The following is a 15,510-nucleotide window of genomic DNA, read 5'->3' on the forward strand; positions in this document are numbered from 1 at the left end:
GTCCAGAGTTCAGGCCCCATGACTGGACCAAAAAAACAAAGAAAAGAAAAGACAATCCAAGCAAGTGAAAAGAAAAACCTTTGCAAGTTATTAAATGAAGGACTAATATCAAAATATACAATGAAGCTGAGTGCCTAGCTACTCAGGAGGCTGAGGTCTGAGGATCACAGTTCAAAGCCAGCCTAGGCAAAAAAGTCTGTGAGACTCTTATCTCCAGTTAACAACCAGAAAACCAGAAGTGGTACTGTGGCTCAAGTGGTCAAAAGCTCGCCTTAAGCTGAAGAGTTCAGGGACAGCGCTCACAGTTCAAGCCACATACTGACCAAAAAAAAAAAAAAACTTTATTTATATTTTCACTTGTGTGTGTGCATGCTGGTGCTGGTGGCTCATGCCTATAATCACGAGCCTTGAGGAATAAAAAAGAAGTATAAGGACAGTACCTAAGTCCCTGAGTTCAAGCCCCAGGACCCGCACAAAAAAAAAAAATGCTGGCTTCAAATGGCAAGTCTCAGATCTCTCCTCCTGAGTAACCAAGTCTATAGGCATAAGCCACCAGTTTCGGGTGAAAGTTCAATTGTATAATGTTCTTGAAATGACAAGCCTACAGATATAGACCAATTAGAGGTAGACAGTGAAACGTGAAGAGAAAAGGCTACAGACATAGACGTGTAGCTCAAAAGACCTTTATGATGAATTTTCTTGATATCTTACTTATAGTGACACATATGCAAACCTGCACACATGATAGAAATATGTAAAATTAAATACATAGAAAATAACACACGCCTGTAAAACTGGTAAGATGTGGTAAAGCTAAGTGATAACATCAATGTTATAATCCTCTGTGCTATCACACTATAGTTATAAAAGACACTATCTGAAGCAAGCATATGAGTCTTTCTGAATTATTTCTCACAATGGTAAATTCAAAAAACAAGCAGGCAATTTCTTTTAGACTTATAATTTGAACAGAGAAAGAAGACCATTAATACCTTCTTCTATGGACTTAGTAAAGTTGCACAAAAGTGATGACAATCCCTTCAGACATCCAGCCACAACAGGAAGTTTGGGTTCTCGTACTGTAGATGTCATCTAAAAGCAAATTATTAGGAAGATATTGCTCAATGAAAAAAAAAACAGTCTATGGCAGTAAAAATCATAAAGTTTATCATACCTGGGTCTTAAGTTCACCCAGAAAAGCCCGGAACAAGTTTTCTGAATAAGTTATCATCTCACTAGGATGTACTTCACCTAATACTCCAAGGAACTCATATATTTTTTCTAAAACTGAAAAATAAATTTTAGACAAATGAAATCCTAAAACAACAAATTATAAAAAAATGTTACATATAGAATAAGAGATGTTTAATATTAAAGTAATTTTAAAATAAAACATATCCAAGTACCAGTTGCTCACACCTGTAATAACAGCTACTTAAGAAGGCTGAAATCCGAGGATTTCACTTTGAAGTCAGCCAAGACAGACAAATAGAAGATATTCTTAACTCCAACTATCTAGCAAAAAGCCAGAGAGAGGTGTGGCTCAAGTGGTAGAGCACCAACCTTGAACAAAAAAAGCTAAAGAAAAGCATAAGGCTGAGTTGAAGCCCCAGCACTGGCACAAAAATTAATTAAAAAAAAATAAAATAAAACGGAATCTTTCCTATTGGTATAAGGAAGATATTAGTGTAAAATAATCTAAAGTATAAATATAATGTAAAAGTAATCTATAAAACAATAATCTATAAATGTAATCAAAGCATAAAATAAATTATATTTCATGTATGTTTACTTTTCTGAGTTTTGGGTTTTTTTATGCCAATCTTAGGCTTGAATTTAGGTCTTAAGTACTGTCCCTGAGCGCTTTTGCTGAAGGATAGCACTCTACCACTTGAGCCATAGCTCTATTTCCAGCTTTTTCAGACTAACTGAGATAAGTCTCATAGACTTTCCTGCCTAGGCTGTCAATCTATGATCCTGAGATCTCACCCTCCTGAATAGCTAGGATTACAAGAGTAAGCTCAGTTTTCTATTTAAAGGAACGACTTTGTGAAGATTAGTATGTTTATAATCAGAAGTCTTCTTCACACATTATTTTTATTAGTTTCCATTTTGGAATGTTTTCAGTAAAAAGGATTTATCTGTAAAACATGTAAGACCTTTTAAAGGTATCTAAGTTATTTACTAGTAGTTGGTTAATGTTAACTTATTAAAATATTTGAAAATAATATTTTAATTTATCTCACCTGTATCTGGTATTTTTGATTTCATTGCAAGTTCTCTATAGAATTTATTAAATAATTCTCCAACCTTAAAGTCATCCATGAGTCTCGAACTTCTCAGCATCTGAAATAACTAAAAGAACACAAATTGACATTTTCTTTTTAAAAAAATTATAAAGAAAAGGTGGCTTTACCTACATGTATGAACACAGTCTCTAGGAGTCTCAGGACTCATCTATCTGTTCTCAGAACTCATGATATCTATGTATGTATCATCTATCTCAGGACTCATCCATGACTGGGAGGTTGGACTTGATGAGTATAAGTGTTTCTTTCCCAGATATCACTAACATGACCAGAGCTTTCTAGTCATGTTAAAGCTTATTTGTTAAAACATTTGAAAATAATTTTTTAAATATCAGAATCACAGACCAACCAGGCCCCAAAAAAATGCTAAAACAAAAATGAAAAAAATAAAGAGAAAGAGATGTGAATGAGAGTGAGACCCAGGGAGCAGGGCAATACAACAGTCCCCATCCCACTGCTGTTTCAGGAAAAACTTCATGACAAATGAAAGAAATTATCTTTTGGCAATCCCTCGTAGCATTAGTCTAACCAAAGGAAAGCTGAATAAAAGAGCACTAAATCTCTTGTTTTTCTCTCCATTGTTTCCATTACAATCCAAGGTTTTTCTTTTTTGGGGGGGGTCCAGTCGTGGGGCCTGAACTCTGGGCCTGGGCGCTGTCCCTCAGCTCTTCAGCTCAAGGCTAGTGCTCTACCACTTGAGCCACAGCGCCACATCCGGCTTTTTTCTTTTTGCTTATGTGGTGCGAGGAATCGATCCCAGGACCTCAGGCATGCAAGGCAAGTGCTCTACCACTGAGCCAACTTCCCAACCCAGGTTTTTCTTTTACTACCCAGATAAGGACAAACACTAGCATATTTATTATCAGGTAATGGGTAGGAAATAACATCTATCAATCAAAGTAATTCTGCTCTTCCCTCTCCACACTCTTACCAAAAACAGGATTCCCAGCGTTTTCTTCCATGAGACATATGTGTAAGACAAAGTACATTTATTTGAAAACAGGAAATTACCTTAATAAGAAGATCTAGGGCTGGAACTTTACATTTAGCGGCTCTGTCTTTTGTATAAACACTGGTACAAATATTCTGTTTTAAAAGAAGACAAAATCATCTGTAGGATTTAAGAACTGAGACTAGCAAGAGCTAACTGTATATCCCTGATTTGACATTAAGATGTTAAATTTTAACATTAGAATATAGAAAAGTACAGATTCAAAATAACTGAAAACACTGACTCAATACACTATGGTATGCCAAATCCTAGTGGTTCATGCCTATAATAATCCTAGCTACTAAGGATTGTACTTCAAAGCCAAACCAACCAGGAAAGTCCTTAAGGCCTTGATCTCCAATTAAGCAATGAAGAGTCACAAGTGGTAAAGCAGATAAAGCTGAAAGACAGGGCCCAGGCCGAATTCAAGACCCACTACTCACACAGAAACAGACACAGTCATCAAACACATACAAACACACTATCACACTATTGTAACAAAATATCAATGATAATAAAAGACACCCCAGCAGATTTTTTTTTTACACAGAAAATTTAAAGACAGATTATCTGCCAAGTACTAGTTCACACCTGTAATCCTGCTACTCAGGAGATTGAAATCTGAGGATAGCAGTTGAAAACCAGCACGGGCAGGTAAGGTTCATAAGTCTCATATCTCAAACTAACCAACAAAAAAGCTAGGTAGTGGAACTGTGGCTCAAGTGGTAGAGCACTAGCCTTGAGCAAAAAGAGCTCAGGGACCATGCACTGGTGGCTCACGGATGTAATCCTAGCTACTTAAATGGCTAAGATCTAAGGATCCAGATTCAAAGCCAGCATGGAAGGCTGGGAAGAGTGGTAGAGTGCTTGCTTTGCATGCATGAGGCCCTGGTTTCGATTCTTCAGCACCACATAAAGCAGAAAAAGCCGGAGGTGGCACTGTGGCTCAAGTGGTAGAGCACTAACCTTGAGCTGAAGAGCTGAGGGACAGTGGCCAGGCCCAGAGTTCAGGCCCCACGAAAAAAAAAAGCCAGCATGGGCAAGAAAGTCAGTGAGATTTGTCTGTAATTAACCACCAGAAAATCAGAAGTAGAGCTATGGCTCAAAGTGATAAGAATACTAGCCTTCAGCAAAAAAGTTCAGGGACAGTGCCCAGGCCGTGAGTTAAAACCCTCATGACCTCAGAAAGAAAAGCTCAAGGATCAGGCCTGGGCTCAGAGTTCAAGTCCCATGACACACACACACACACACACACACACACACACACGAAAGGAAAAAACAGGTTTTTCCCTACATATGTCCCACAGTACTTGTTATCATATAGAAAAAAAGAAACATGCTTCTCAAGAGGCTGAAGTGGGAGGACAGGCTATGTACATAAGTCTGAAGGCAACCTAGGCAACATGGAAGGAAGGAGAGGAGGGAGGAGAGAAAGAGGGAAATAATTTAGAGAGGGAAACAGGGAAAAGACGAAAGAGATGGAGGAAGGGAAGAAAACGGAGAAGGAGAAAGGAAAGAAAGGAGACAAGATGGCAGGCTAAAATAATTGAGAAGTGCTAGGGGGTTACAGCTCAACGGTAAACAAAGGCCCAGAGTTTAAGCCTAGTATTGCTGAGGAAAATTACTAAGCAAGCAAGCAACTATACATTGGTTCACACCTGTTGAGGCAGCCCAGGCACAAAAGCTCAATACAATAGTTTATCAACCTAGCCATGCCTGCCATCACAGCTACACAGGAGGTCTGACTAAAAGAATGACAGTCCAGGCTGGCCCTCGACAAAACCATGAAACCCTATGTGAAAAATAACTAAAGCAAAAGAGGCTGAAGGTAGGGCCCAAGTGACAGGCACCTGCCTAGAAAGTACACACCCTGAATTCAAACCCAAGCTTAAAAAAAAAAAATTCAGAGAAAGGATTAGGGTTGTAACTCAGTGGCAGACTACTGGCCCACATGTATGAGGTTCTGGGATCATTCCCTAGCACCTATTTCTATTATTACTCCTGATAAGATTCTTACTAAGATAGACAAAAATTCTAAAGAAAAAAAATTTTTTTGGGGGGTGCAGTCATGGGGCCTGAACTCTGGGCCTGGACGCTGTCCCTCAGCTCTTCAGCTCAAGGCTAGCACTCTACCACTTGAGCCACAGCGCCACTTCTGGCTTTTTTCCTTTTTGCTTATGTGGTGCTGAGGAATCAAACCCAGGGCCTCATGTATGCAAGGCAAGCGCTCTACCACTGAGCCACCTTCCCAGCCCCTAAAGAAAAATTTGTAATTGCTTAAAAAGATGTATAATCAAGGCTGGGCGCCAATCGCTCACACCTGTAAATCCTAGCTACTCAGAAAGCTGAGATCTGGGAATCCTGGCTCAAAGTCAAATGGAAAAGACAAATCCAAGAGTCTCTTATCTCAAACTATCCAGAGAAGAGTTGGAAGTAGAGATGTGGCTCAAACGGTAAAGCACTAGCTCTGAGCAAAAAAGCTAAGCAAGGGTGCAAAATTTGAGTTCTAAGTCCCATTACTAGCATATACACATACACACACACACACACAAACACGCACGTGCGCGCGTGTGCGCATACACACAAAAATACATTTCAAAAATTCAATTTATTATGATAATATTAGCATTATTTATCCCATGCACAAATAATTATCCAGACAGTTACAAAAATATCTAAGTAGTTTCTCTGACAGGGTTGCATTTCACTAAATGTAAAACAAATACAGAGAGCTCACTTCATTTCTCACACAAACCAAAAATAAACTCTCCAATAACAGAGACACTAATAAAATTTAAAATCTAAGTTTCTTACATAAAGTAGAAGTTGATATTTGATGAAATAATGTTTGTATTCTTTTCTCCTTACCTTAATATCAAGAGAATAAGGCATGACCTTTTCGCCAACTTTCTCTAAGAAAACACATAAAAACTTTAGGGCTTCTTCTCTACAATCACGAAACTATAAGAAATAAACACAGATAATATGGGAAAGAATAAGTTTCAATCAAACATAAAGGAATATACATGATGTAAAATGAAAAAGCAAAAGATTTGCACTTACGTCATCAATGTTAAGTGATTTTCGAACAAATACAAGCAAACCAAAATCTTTGGAAAAAATTAAGGAAGTCTGTAATGCTAAAGAAAAAAGAAAAGATAAAGAAGTTAAGAGAAATGTCAAGAAGCACTTCACAAATAGCCGCTAAGATTGCATGATTTTCAAGACAGACTTGTGACAATATACTAACCTACTGAGACAAAGAAAAGGGAAAGTTCTGGATGAAGGTCCACAGGAATTCAATAAAAAAAATAATGGGACCACCCCCAAAGACTCCCAGACTCTTCATCTCTAAGGTCAAATTTTGGATATAAACTTTATATGGTGAAGGGGGAAAAAAAAATCAAGGTTCTAAGTAGAATTACGGCTGCTAATAAGTTCATTGTAAAATGGTAGGATCATTGTGGAATAGCTGGGCCTATAAAAGGGAAAGAAGTTTGGGCCAAGGGGTAGAGTGTCATAGCCCTGTATGAAAAAACCAAGTGAGGGGTTGGGGGGGAAAAAAAAACAAGTGAGAGCAGAGGATCTGAGTTTAAGCCCCACTACTGGCACCAAAAAGAAAAAGAAAAGGAAAGACAGTAAAAAGAATGTTTTTAGACATCAAAACAGAAGAGCAGGAGAGATTTAAACCTCTCCTGATTTGTCACTGTGTTTGTTGCTTGACTTTGAAGATGACAAGGCCATGATCCAAGGAAAATGGGCACCTTTTTGAAGCAAGGGACATCAAAAAGAAAAAGGGAACTTTATGAATAAAGAAATGGCGCCTTAGAGAAGGAAATCATTCCTGCCTAAACCTTGTTTCAGGCTTGGTGAGATCTATGTCCAGCTTCTGACTATAGAACTTTAAGGTTAGACGTCAGTTTAAAACCAAGTAAACCAAGGCCAGCATAGTGTGCATACCTATAATCCCAGTACTTGGAAAGTAAGACAATAGTGAATTTAAGGTCAACCTGGGCTACATAGGAGACCATGTCTCAAAAAAGCAAAAACAAAGAAAAAAGTCACTAAGCTTCCAGTAATCATTACAGTAGTAACATCTCTATAATGTATAATCCCTAAACATATTGCATACTGATGATAAACTTGGAACTGTTTTAGGGACAAGATACTGAACAAGAATGAATTCCAACCCTAAGGACAGAGGCAATTACATAATGTTAGTTTATACCCTGGACAATACTTGGACACTTAGGTACCTTTCTGCTGTTTGTCTTGCTTTGTGTGCAAACTTGTAATAGAACCCAAGACCTGGCACAGGCTGGGCAAGGGATCTACCACTGCCCTACAGTGCCAGCCCTGTATGGCATCTTGCTTTATAATTTTTGAAGAGTTTTAAAGTTTTGTTTACATTTCTACACTGTATTCAGCACCCATCTCTTAGGAAGATCCCACTGAATTCATCACTGTAAGAGGGTACAATCTGTACATAGAAAGGTCTACATTCTTACATGTTTAAAATGCACTCACGTTTACATTTCCATACAATGCCGTGTTTCATTTTTTAAAAAGCCAGTCCCAAGTTGATGGCCAGCCTGGACCATAGTGAAAGAGGAGGCATCTCCACAAACGGGAAGGAAAAGGAAAAGTTTCCCTCGGGTATAGTTCACGTTAAACAAACAAAACAGCAGCACTTTTCAGTTGTAGGTCTGCGATCGTTCTCACGATCGTGACCAACAAAGCAAGAGTCTGGAAAGGTACTTGATGGTCCAGGCGAGGTCAGATCAGGCAAGGCGGACCTCCTCAGACAGCCTGAGCCCGGCCCGCCTTCAACAAGACTGCCTCAATCGACGATCACTCTCCCTCGACCTTAGTTTGAAAATACCTTTGTTCTGAGGCTAGGGAGGAGGGCAGCATGACAAACTACTCTGGGTGCCCCTCGACAGACTGACATTCGAGGGCCAGCCAAGCCCCATTCGCGGCGCCCACGGAGCAGACCCGGGCTGTGGAGCGGCGCCCTGGCGGCTCGGGGACGGAGCCCATACCCACCCTGCACCGCGGGGCTGGTACTCAGCACGCACTCCTGTCCCAGGCCGCGGACCAGCTGATAGCTGGCCACGGCCGCGGTGCCGTGGTCCGCGGCGGACAAGTAGTCCTGCAACTGCAGCAAGGACGCCCGCACGCCGCTTCTGGAGTCCGCCATGACGCCGCGCTCCGGCTTCCGCGCACGCGCGGTGGCTCCCGCTGCCTCGGAGTTCCCCAGGGCGGGGCGGCGGGCGTGGGAACTTCCGCGAGGCGCTCCTGGAAGGCTGGCCCGAGGGGAGCCCACGGGGCTACCGAGTCGACGTTCTAGTTCATCAGTGCGAAGCACGTAAGGCGTGGACGCTGTACACCGAGAAACCCAAAGAGGAAACCAACGGCTGGACCCGAGGAATTAGGGAGGAAACTAGATGATGGACTTCATCAAATGCCAGGGGCCTAGTGCTTCCGTCAAGAACAGGTTGTTTGATACAAAGTGAGATTTTCACTTGAAATGTCGTTAGGAGTTAATAATACAGCTTGACTACTAATAGTAATATCGCTTAATTAGGTACTGAATGCTGGCCAGGCAAAGTCAAAGGGAGGCGCTCCCAAGATTTCCCGCGAAAACTCCTTCCGCAGGAGATCAGACCAACTGAACTGAGGGGAGGGCAGAGCGAAGCTTGCCTCTGCTTTCCGACGCAGGCTGTCCATTTCCCCCTGCGGATGTTCAGTGGTACCTTCCGGAGGCGGAACCTCGCGCTAGCGCCTCTGTGATTGGAGAGATGCCGCCGGGGGCGGTGACGACCGTGCAGCCGGCGGGAACCTTCCTCCCTGTTCGCGCGCTTTCACGGAGACGGTCCGGCCAGGTATCCCCGGAGTCCCGTGGTCCCTGAACTTGTCGGAGTAAGGCAGCCTTGCTCCAGTAGCTGTGCTTCGGCAGCCCAGCGGGAGCGTCCGTGGCCTAGGGCTGGGAGGGCGAGCGCCGCTCGAACCTATCCTCGCGCAGACAGCCCGCCATCATGTCGTCCCCGGCGTCAACTCCGAGCCGCCGCAGCAGCCGGCGCGGGCGTACTACCCCTACCCAGACGCGTGAGTCTGCTTTCCCTCCCCATCCCCCTTTCCCGGAGGGGGGTCTCCCCACTATTCCCCTCTGTTCCCGCCGCTTCCTCTCCTGGGTGCCTTGGGCTGCTGAGGTTCCCCGGCCCCCTCCCGGGTGTGGGTGACCCGCGTGCGCGCCTGAGCGGACGAGCGGACGCCCCAGAGTTCAGTCCCCCCCCCTTACTTTGGGTGCTTAAACATGCCCACGCCCTTTTGCCTCCAGTGTTAAAGTGTGTGTCTTTCTCACTTTTGGATCCAAGCGCGAAGTGAGGAAGCCAGGTCCTCGCCATCTCTGAGACGCAGAGGCGAGGATTCCACTTCCACGGGAGAGTTGCAGCCCATGCCCACTTCACCAGGAGCAGACTTGCAGAGCCCTGCCGCTCACGATGCCTTGTTTTCCAGTCCTCCTCAGATGCATTCTTCAGGTGAGTGTCTAAAGATGTAGGTTTACTGTAGATGGTAGAGGTAATACATCTGGTCAGATTTGCAGGATTGTTGACAGTAGTTGACCTAATACCTAAGCAGTTCTAGTGTTCAAAAACTAACTGATACACAGTGTCTTGTGAGCACAGAAAGCATATATTGTAGTTTCCTTAATAGAATACTTAATCTTATCTGTCAAGAGTGGTGTTGAGATGACAGATCAGACAACATACATACTACAGTTTAGAGTTTATGTGCTACCAAGATTTCAATGTCAACTTTCACATCTTGTTTTTATAGCTATTCCTCTGGACTTTGATATTAGCTCACCACTGATATATGGAACTCCCAGCTCTCGGGTGGAGGGAACCCCCAGAAGTGGTGTTAGGGGCACACCTGTGAGGCAGAGGCCTGACCTGGGTTCTGCACGGAAGGGTCTACAGGTGGATGTACAGTCAGATGGGGTGAGTATGGGCACAGCCCTCTAATAGCTTCCTTTTTAAAACATAAAATGGGCTGGCTGTACGGGTGACACATGGAGGTATTTTCTACACAGGAGCTCATTATGCACCTAGAGGGACAGGTGACCACCTTTCCTAATAAATCCAACCTCTCCATAGCCTCCTTCAAAACATGCTATTCCAGAACTGTTTTAAGAATTCAGGAAGCTGGGTGCTGATGAAGCTATTAATCCTAATTATACTCGGGAAGCTGAGTTCAAGCTTTAGTACCAACATACACGCACAAAATATATATGTGTATGTATGTACACATGTATACACTGGGTGCTAGTGGCTCACACCTGTAATCCTAGCTACTTAGGAGGCTGAGATCTGAGGCTCCTGATTCAAAACCAGCCTGGGCAGAAAAGTCTGAGCCTTCAGTAATAAACTACTCAGGAAACAACAGAAGTGGCACTATGATTCAAGTGGTAGAGCACTAGCCTTAAGCAAAAGAAGCTCACGGGCAGTGCGCAAGCCCTGAGTTCAAGGCCCAGGGCAGACAAAAAAATATATGTATGTATGAAATACATAATTCTTTTAATTCCATGGTTCGATCATTTTTTTTGTAGGCAGCAGCAGAAGATATAGTAGCAAGTGAACAGTCTCTGGGACAAAAACTTGTCATCTGGGGGACAGATGTAAATGTGGCAACATGCAAAGAAAATTTTCAAGTAAGCTGTGTTAAGCGTTATTAATTATTTTAAGGCCTTGAAAAGCTATGTGTAAATAGCTATCATCCACCCATTAAGCTTAATATGTTTTTCTCTTCACATCAAGAGATTTCTTCAGCGTTTTATTGATCCTCTGGCTAAAGAAGAAGAAAATGTTGGCATAGATGTCACTGAACCTTTGTACATGCAACGACTTGCAGAGGTAATCAAATGTTACAACATAAATTAAAGGTTTATACTATATAACAACAAAATTAGCAAAATATGACTTTCATTTTATCTTACAGATTAATGTTATTGGGGAGCCATTTTTAAATGTAAATTGTGAACACATAAAGTCTTTTGACAAAAGTTTGTATAGACAGCTCATCTTCTACCCACAGGTAAGAATTTGGCTTTGACCTGGTGAATTACAGTAACTTGCTATAAGAAATGTTCTAGATAACAGAATGTCTTTGGTAACAGTATGCCAAATGCTTTTTATTTGCCTCTTTAAAAATGACTTTTTCCCCCCACATTTTAGTGTTTCTCAGAACAGCAAGTATATGCTGTCTTTAAGATGTCACAGTTGAGTTGGCAGTGTTTCTGAAAATGATAAGACTCTTAAAAAGACAATTTCTCAGGTTTTGTGGAGTAAATTTTATCTTTTTTGGGGGGGGGTCCGGTTGTTGGGCTTGAACTCTGGGCCTGGACGCTGTCCCTCAGCTCTTCAGCTCAAGGCGAGCGCTCTGCCACGTGAGCTACAGCACCACTTCCGGTTTTCTGGTGGTTTATTGGAGATAGGAGTCTCACGGTCTCTCCTGCCCAGGCTGGCTTTGAACCGCGATCCTCAGATCTCAGCCTCCTGAGTAGCTAGGATTACAGGCTTGAGCCACCAGCGCCCGGCTTGTCCCTCAGCTCTTCAGCTCAAGGCTAGCACTATACCACTTGAGCCACAGCGCCACTTCCGGCTTTTTTCTTTTTGCTTATGTGGTGCTGAGGAATCGAACCCAGGGCCTCTGGCATGCAAGGCAAGCCTTTACTAGCGAGCCACCTTCCCAGCCCCGGAGTAAATTTTATCTTGAGGGACAATACTTCATACTTAGTACATTTCTATTATGTTTATTGCAGTTATTACATTATTATTACATTAGTACATTTTTTAGCAAAGTATGTTAGGCATTACTATAGTCTTTATTTTGGAACAAAGATCATATTTTATTAATCAAATATAGGTATAGACTGTGACAAGCAGACTTGAATTTTGATTCTTTTCTGTTTAGTAGTCATATATACCCTCAGCCAAGTTCCCAAAAGCTGTTTTTCAACATACTGAGAGGACCATATTAAATTTGGATGGAATGAAGTTTGATCATCTATCTTAGTATCATTTTATGGAGAAAGAATTAAGATATGAAAGTATGGGCTTAAAATTCTTTTCCTGGTATGGCTCACACCTGTAATCCTAGATACTCCGGAGGCTGAGATATTAAGGGTCACAATTTGAAACCAGCCCAGGCAGGAAAGTCGGTGAGATTTTTTTGGGGGGGCGGGGGGAATTGTTTTAGTGCTTGAACTCAGAGCCTGAATATCATCCTTTATCTATTTGGCTAAGAATAGTGCTCTACCACTTGAGCCACAGCGCCACTTCCGGCTTTTTTCTTTTTGCTTATGTGGTGCTAAGGAATCGAAACCAGGGCCTCATGCATGCAAAGCAAGCTCTCTACCACTGAGTCACCTTCCCAGCCCCTCGGTGAGATTCTTATCTCCAATTAACCACCAGAAAATTGGAAGTAGAACTGTGGTTCAAAATGATAAAGAGTGCTAGAGTGCTAGCAAAAGCTCAGGGACAGTCCCCAAGCCCCACAACCAACCAACCAACCCCCCCTCCCCACCAAAAAAAATCCTTTTCTTGGATTTTCCCAGATGAAAAGTGTGATATATACCTGTATATCCAGAAGGCGCTTTCATGTACATCACTACATTTAACCTAAAACAAGGCTTCAAAATGGCATATGTTCCAGAAATAGGGTGACGCTTTGGTGTTGTGACTTGTTCTTTTTTTTTTTCTTTTATTCTTTGTTAATATAAACTGTTATTCCTTCACTCTATTTCAGGATTAGAGGCATAGCAGCATCTTTATGTTTGTTTTTTAGGAAGTTATCCCAACCTTTGACATGGCTGTCAATGAAATCTTCTTTGACCGTTACCCTGACTCCATCTTAGAACATCAGATTCAAGTAAGACCATTCAATGCATTAAAGACGAAGAATATGAGAAACCTGAATCCAGAAGGTAATGTATTTAGTAATGTGAGAATATTTCACATGAAAATACACAAAGCTTTATGCTATAAAGGAACTTGAAAAGACGGATGATGATAATGAGGGATTATAAATTTACAAAATAATACAGATTGATTTCTCCTATACACTTTTGTGAAAGCATTATACCTTTCTCTAACAAAACTAAATATGTGAGCTGGGCATAATAGTATGTGTATAATCCAGCTAGTTGTGAAATACGGACCTGGTAGTCAATAACAGCCTAGGCAAAAGTATAAGACCCTATCTCAGAAACAAAAATAGACTGGAATATAGCTTAAGAGGTAGAATGTTTTACCTTATATGAGACAATGTGACTATTAACAGATCTCTACTTTAAAATAAACTTACTCAAATGTAATCTGTAGTCCTTAAGTAGGAGTCTTCTTAGTCATTGTAGGAAAAATACTGAACATGACTACCACCCTTGAGTTTCACAAAGAATTCTAATTTGAGGAGAAGTAAATGAAAGATGGAGCAAGCCAGAGTGCCAGTGGCTCACTCCTTTAATTCAGGTGACTTGGGAGACTTGAGACCTGGAGGTTCATAGTTCAAAGCCAGCCCAAGTAGAAAAGTCTTAGGGCTCCATCTTCAACAAACCAACATCTGCCCAACTGGTAGCGTGGCTAAAATGGTAAAGCTTCAGCCATGAGGGAAAAAGCCAAGCAAGAGCCCAAGGCCTGGACTTCATCTCCAGTGGTGACAAAAAAAATAAAAAGTACTAAGTAGATGGATTTTGGACAGGTACAATGGTACATGCTTATAATCCCTGCTACTTGGGAGGCAGAGGCAAGAGGATTGAAAGATGGAGACCAGCTTGAGCAAAGGTAACAATGAGACCCTGTCTCAATAACAAAAGGGTGGGACATAGCTCAAGTGGTAGAACACTTGCCTAGCATACACAAGGCCATGTTTTGAACCCACAACAAGTAAGATTAGTGATGATGAACGTTTAAGAAATCAAGGGCATCTGATCTCTCTCTCATCATAGACATTGACCAGCTCATCACCATCAGTGGCATGGTGATCCGAACTTCTCAGCTGATCCCTGAGATGCAGGAGGCGTTCTTCCAATGCCAAGTGTGCGCCCATACTACTCGGGTGGAAATAGACCGTGGCCGCATTGCTGAGCCCTGTGCTTGTGGCCGCTGCCACACAACCCACAGTATGGCACTGATCCACAACCGCTCCCTCTTCTCTGACAAACAGATGGTATGTGACAAGCAACCCTGCACAGGAGTTTGGAGTAGGTAGCTTCTAGACACAAACTTCTATCAGTGTCTGAACCCTCAAAAACTAAACTTGTCAATCTAAACCCCTCAATCTTCCTAAATGACATCTCCTTCTGCTCCTTGGATGGTGGAAGTTTTATTATGGAGTTGTGGGCTGGAATAGGTACAGGACATTAACAGCTGCTTTTATGGGAACTCTTTAAGACTGCCTAATGTTCTTTAAGTTAGAATATGTAAAACAATTGAAACCAGATCTGACTAAATTCTATTGTCCTGCAACTGTTCCATTAAGAATAGAAAATGTCGGGCTGGAAAGTGGTAGAGTGCTTGCCTTGTATGCATGAGGCCCTGGATTCGATTTCCTCAGCACCATATATAAGCAAAAAGAAAAAAGCCGGAAATGACGCTGTGGCTCAAGTGGTAGAGTGCTAGCCTTGAGCTGAAGAGCTGAGGGACAGCGCCCAGGCCAGAGTTCAGGCCCCACAACCAGACTCATAAACAACAACAAAAAAAAGAATTTGAAAATGTTGTAAGTTTTTCTCACAAATTTTGTCTAGGAAGTTTGACCTTTTACCTCTAGAATCATGAAAATGTTTAAATGGCATAGAAATAAGCAGAGGAAAGTCAGAAATTCTACTGTAATCCATAAAAATGTGCATACAAATCCAGGTCTGGTGGTATATGCCTATACTCTCAGCTACAAGGAAGATGAAGATAGGATCCTGCTCTAAAGCCAGCCTGAGCAAAAAGATAGGTCTCTACTAAAAAAGAAAAATAAGGGCTGGGAAGGTGGCTCAGTGGTAGAGCGTGCTTGCCTTGCATGCCTGAGGCCCTGGGTTCGATTCCTTAGCACCACATAAGCAAAAAAAGAAAAAAGCCGGAAGTGGCGCTGTGGCTCAAGTGGTAGAGCACTAGCCTTGAGCTGAAGAGCTGAGGGACAGCGCCCAGGCCCAGAGTTCAG

The 15,510-nt window shown here is 42.1% G+C and overlaps 2 protein-coding genes across 2 annotated transcripts in view; one reads left to right on the forward strand and one right to left on the reverse strand.

Moving 5' to 3' along the window:
- The window catches only part of Prkdc (protein kinase, DNA-activated, catalytic polypeptide), a 195,355-nt gene extending 186,837 nt beyond the window's left edge, over positions 1-8,518 (reverse strand). Inside the window, exons 1-7 of the mRNA XM_013009243.1 lie at positions 8,347-8,518; positions 6,364-6,440; positions 6,169-6,261; positions 3,321-3,395; positions 2,247-2,355; positions 1,175-1,287; positions 993-1,092 (exon numbers count right to left, since the gene is read on the reverse strand). Coding sequence (XP_012864697.1) covers positions 993-1,092; positions 1,175-1,287; positions 2,247-2,355; positions 3,321-3,395; positions 6,169-6,261; positions 6,364-6,440; positions 8,347-8,500 — 721 coding nt within the window. The 5' untranslated portion in view covers positions 8,501-8,518. The remainder of the gene's footprint in view (positions 1-992; positions 1,093-1,174; positions 1,288-2,246; positions 2,356-3,320; positions 3,396-6,168; positions 6,262-6,363; positions 6,441-8,346) is intronic.
- A 532-nt stretch (positions 8,519-9,050) lies between these two features.
- The window catches only part of Mcm4 (minichromosome maintenance complex component 4), a 17,810-nt gene continuing 11,350 nt past the window's right edge, over positions 9,051-15,510 (forward strand). The window contains exons 1-8 of the mRNA XM_013009404.1: positions 9,051-9,408; positions 9,678-9,842; positions 10,141-10,304; positions 10,913-11,014; positions 11,121-11,216; positions 11,302-11,397; positions 13,150-13,288; positions 14,309-14,529. Of these exons, the coding sequence (XP_012864858.1) occupies positions 9,339-9,408; positions 9,678-9,842; positions 10,141-10,304; positions 10,913-11,014; positions 11,121-11,216; positions 11,302-11,397; positions 13,150-13,288; positions 14,309-14,529 (1,053 nt within the window). The 5' untranslated portion in view covers positions 9,051-9,338. The remainder of the gene's footprint in view (positions 9,409-9,677; positions 9,843-10,140; positions 10,305-10,912; positions 11,015-11,120; positions 11,217-11,301; positions 11,398-13,149; positions 13,289-14,308; positions 14,530-15,510) is intronic.

The sequence above is a fragment of the Dipodomys ordii genome, unplaced genomic scaffold (genome assembly GCF_000151885.1).
Source record: "Dipodomys ordii isolate 6190 unplaced genomic scaffold, Dord_2.0 Scaffold9, whole genome shotgun sequence".
Classification (NCBI taxonomy): domain Eukaryota; kingdom Metazoa; phylum Chordata; class Mammalia; order Rodentia; family Heteromyidae; genus Dipodomys; species Dipodomys ordii.